General features: G+C 49.3%; 1 protein-coding gene across 1 annotated transcript; it reads left to right on the top strand.

The window, feature by feature from the left end:
* Positions 1–1244: 1244 nt before the first annotated feature.
* On the top strand, positions 1245–2343 carry LOC125523733 (nuclear transcription factor Y subunit B-8-like). The gene has a single exon (XM_048688795.1). It carries the CDS (start codon positions 1286–1288, stop codon positions 2126–2128), a length of 843 nt encoding a protein of 280 aa, XP_048544752.1. The 5' UTR covers positions 1245–1285; the 3' UTR covers positions 2129–2343.
* Positions 2344–2803: the final 460 nt, after the last annotated feature.

The following is a 2803-nucleotide window of genomic DNA, read 5'->3' as shown; positions in this document are numbered from 1 at the left end:
GAGACAACAATAAATTATGTGAAGATCTTTTTCACAAAAGAATGGGCGCCTTATCATTTGGGCATGCGCCTACCCATATTTTGTTGAGGCTCCACAGTGTGTGAGATCGCTGATACTACTCGTTTCCATTTGACTCAGGAGCAATCCAATCATTATTCATAGGTATTCAGCTAAATATCAAAATATATTGATAAACAAATATAAATATGTTAATATCACCTTTTCTCCTATGCACGATATAATTAAGAAGAGAAATTCAAATTAGGGGGATTGCAGTAGCTTAGTAAGTTGTTTCTTATGCATGGAAGTAAGAGTCTTGGTCTAATTCAGTATCTCCTCCTAACATTTTATTTCAGCTTATTTTGTAACTTTTTTTCTTGTACTTTTCTCTTGGTATTTTTTTTCTCTCTTTCACTTTTATTATATATTTTTGACATTACTACACACATCTCTACAGAATATTCATTTGCTTATAATTGTATTAAAAATTTGTAATTTTACAGGTTTATTTTAGATTCACTCTCTTTTTCCTTGCTATTTTATAGATCGTATTACAGATTCAATCACTTTCATGCTTGTAGTTTCATAGTTTTTCTTGTTCTGTATATCCATCTTGAAAATCCTGTGCCGCCATTGATTTGGTTGTCATTACGTTGTAGCTTTGTTGCTTTGTGTTCAGGGCATGTACAACGCGTCGCCCCAACTAGCTGCCCCGCAGGCCACGTAGACTCGGGTGTCAGGGACGGTGGCTTCGCAGCATGTCAGAGTCGTCTGCAAAAGGAGCCGCTGCTTGGGCGCGAAAAGCATGAGTGAAAGGAAAAAGGAAGGGAAGCCTACTTGCTGCATGAGTCGATGAACAAGGATAATCACATGGAGCGATTGCTTCACCAGTACAATCCTACGTGGAGCCGTGGAGGGGATGAGACCAGCATTTGCTATAGCCTCCGTAGCCCATGCCCTTATTGTGCCATTTCAGTTTCAAAATGACCTGTCTACAGGTCATGAGAAAAGAAAAGAAAAACTACGGCCCTCACCACCAACGGTTATAATCACATTTATACATATGATTTATCGTTTTCCTCTGATTAATAGCCTCATTCATGAGTACATGTCTCCGCCAGAACCACTCAATGGACACTTGTCGTTTGATCCGTAACACAAAGGACAGCTAAGCCAGCACCTAATACCTATCTCAGCCTATTTAACACACTGAAGCAACTCGATCAGAAGCACAGCCCTAAAGCCAAGTGCGACTACCTGCATTGCACCTTGCCTAACCCTAGCCATGGAGAACGACGGCGTCCCCAACGGACCAGCGGCGCCGGCGCCTACCCAGGCGACCCCGGAGGTGCGGGAGCAGGACCGGCTGATGCCGATCGCAAACGTGATCCGCATCATGCGCCGCGCGCTCCCTGCCCACGCCAAGATCTCCGACGAAGCCAAGGAGGCGATCCAGGAATGCGTGTCGGAGTTCATCAGCTTCGTCACCGGCGAGGCCAACGAACGGTGCCGCATGCAGCGCCGCAAGACCGTCAACGCCGAAGACATCGTGTGGGCCCTAAACCGCCTCGGCTTCGACGACTACGTCGTGCCCCTCAGCGTCTTCCTGGAGCGCATGCGCAACCCCGAGGCGGGGACAGGTGGTGCCGCTGCAGGCTACAGCCGCGCCGTGACGAGTGCGCCTCCCCGTGCGGCCCCGCCTGTGATCCATGCCGTGCCGCTGCAGGCTCGGCGCCCGATGTACGCGCCCCCAGCTCCGGTGCAGGCTCATAATCAGATGCAGCGGCCTGTGTATGCTCCCCCGGCTCCGGTACAGGTTCAGATGCAGCAGGCCATCTACGGGCCCCGGGCTCCAGTGCACGGGTACGCCGTCGGAATGGCACCCGTGCGGGCCAACGTCGGCGGGCAGTACCAGGTGTTCGGCGGAGAGCGTGTCATGGGCCAGCAATACTACGGGTACGGTTACGGGGAAGGAGCATACGGCGCAGGTAGCAGCAACGGAGGAGCCGGCATTGGCGACGAGGAGAGCTCGTCCAACGGCGTGCCGGCGCCGGGGGAGGGCAAGGGGGAGCCAGAGCTAGAGCCAGCAGCAGAAGAATCGCAGGACAAGCCCGTCCAATCTGGCTAGCCGCGTGGGCGGCGCGCGCGTTAGCTTCTGCATCCTGCTTACTGGAATAATTTGCCGTGTCGATCCGGCCATGGTTTGTGTGTGCGTACTGCTTATCTAATGTGGGCTTGTCCTTTAGTAATTCATGTACTGCTTATCTAATGTGGGCTTGTCCTCTAGTAATTCATGTACTCTTTGCTGTTAAAGTTATTGTCGTTTAATTTGGTTTTGCTTAATTTGGCTACTCATCATTGATGACCGGGTGAAAAACCGCATTTGTTTTCAAAAGGATTTCCGACTTTTTTATCATTGTGATGCACACTGTAGTACGTAATATTTTACGTTGCAAATGAGACCTTCGTATGATGTCATGAACATGTCATATTCACGGGTCATACAATCTCTCACGCTTAAATAGAAGTCATACTATCTATCTATCTATCTATCTATCTATCTCTATCTCTATCTCTGGCTCTGTCGCCACATGTACATACATATGTGCGTCGGTTAGCAAAGTGGTCATGAATGAGTTTAGAGCGACATACGTACTTCGAAGCCTTTGGCCGGTGGTGACATCTTTGCGCGCATAGCTGGAAAGGGAAGTGTCTGACCTTGTTGTACTGATGGGGCGCGTGCCGTAGGCTGGCATGGAGCGGTCGAAAGGGCATTGTCGCGCACATGGTCGATAAACTTGCA

The sequence above is a fragment of the Triticum urartu genome, chromosome 7 (genome assembly GCF_003073215.2).
Source record: "Triticum urartu cultivar G1812 chromosome 7, Tu2.1, whole genome shotgun sequence".
NCBI lineage: Eukaryota > Viridiplantae > Streptophyta > Magnoliopsida > Poales > Poaceae > Triticum > Triticum urartu.
The sequence above is the reverse complement of the archived record's forward strand: the minus strand, read 5'-3'. Positions and strand labels throughout refer to the sequence as shown.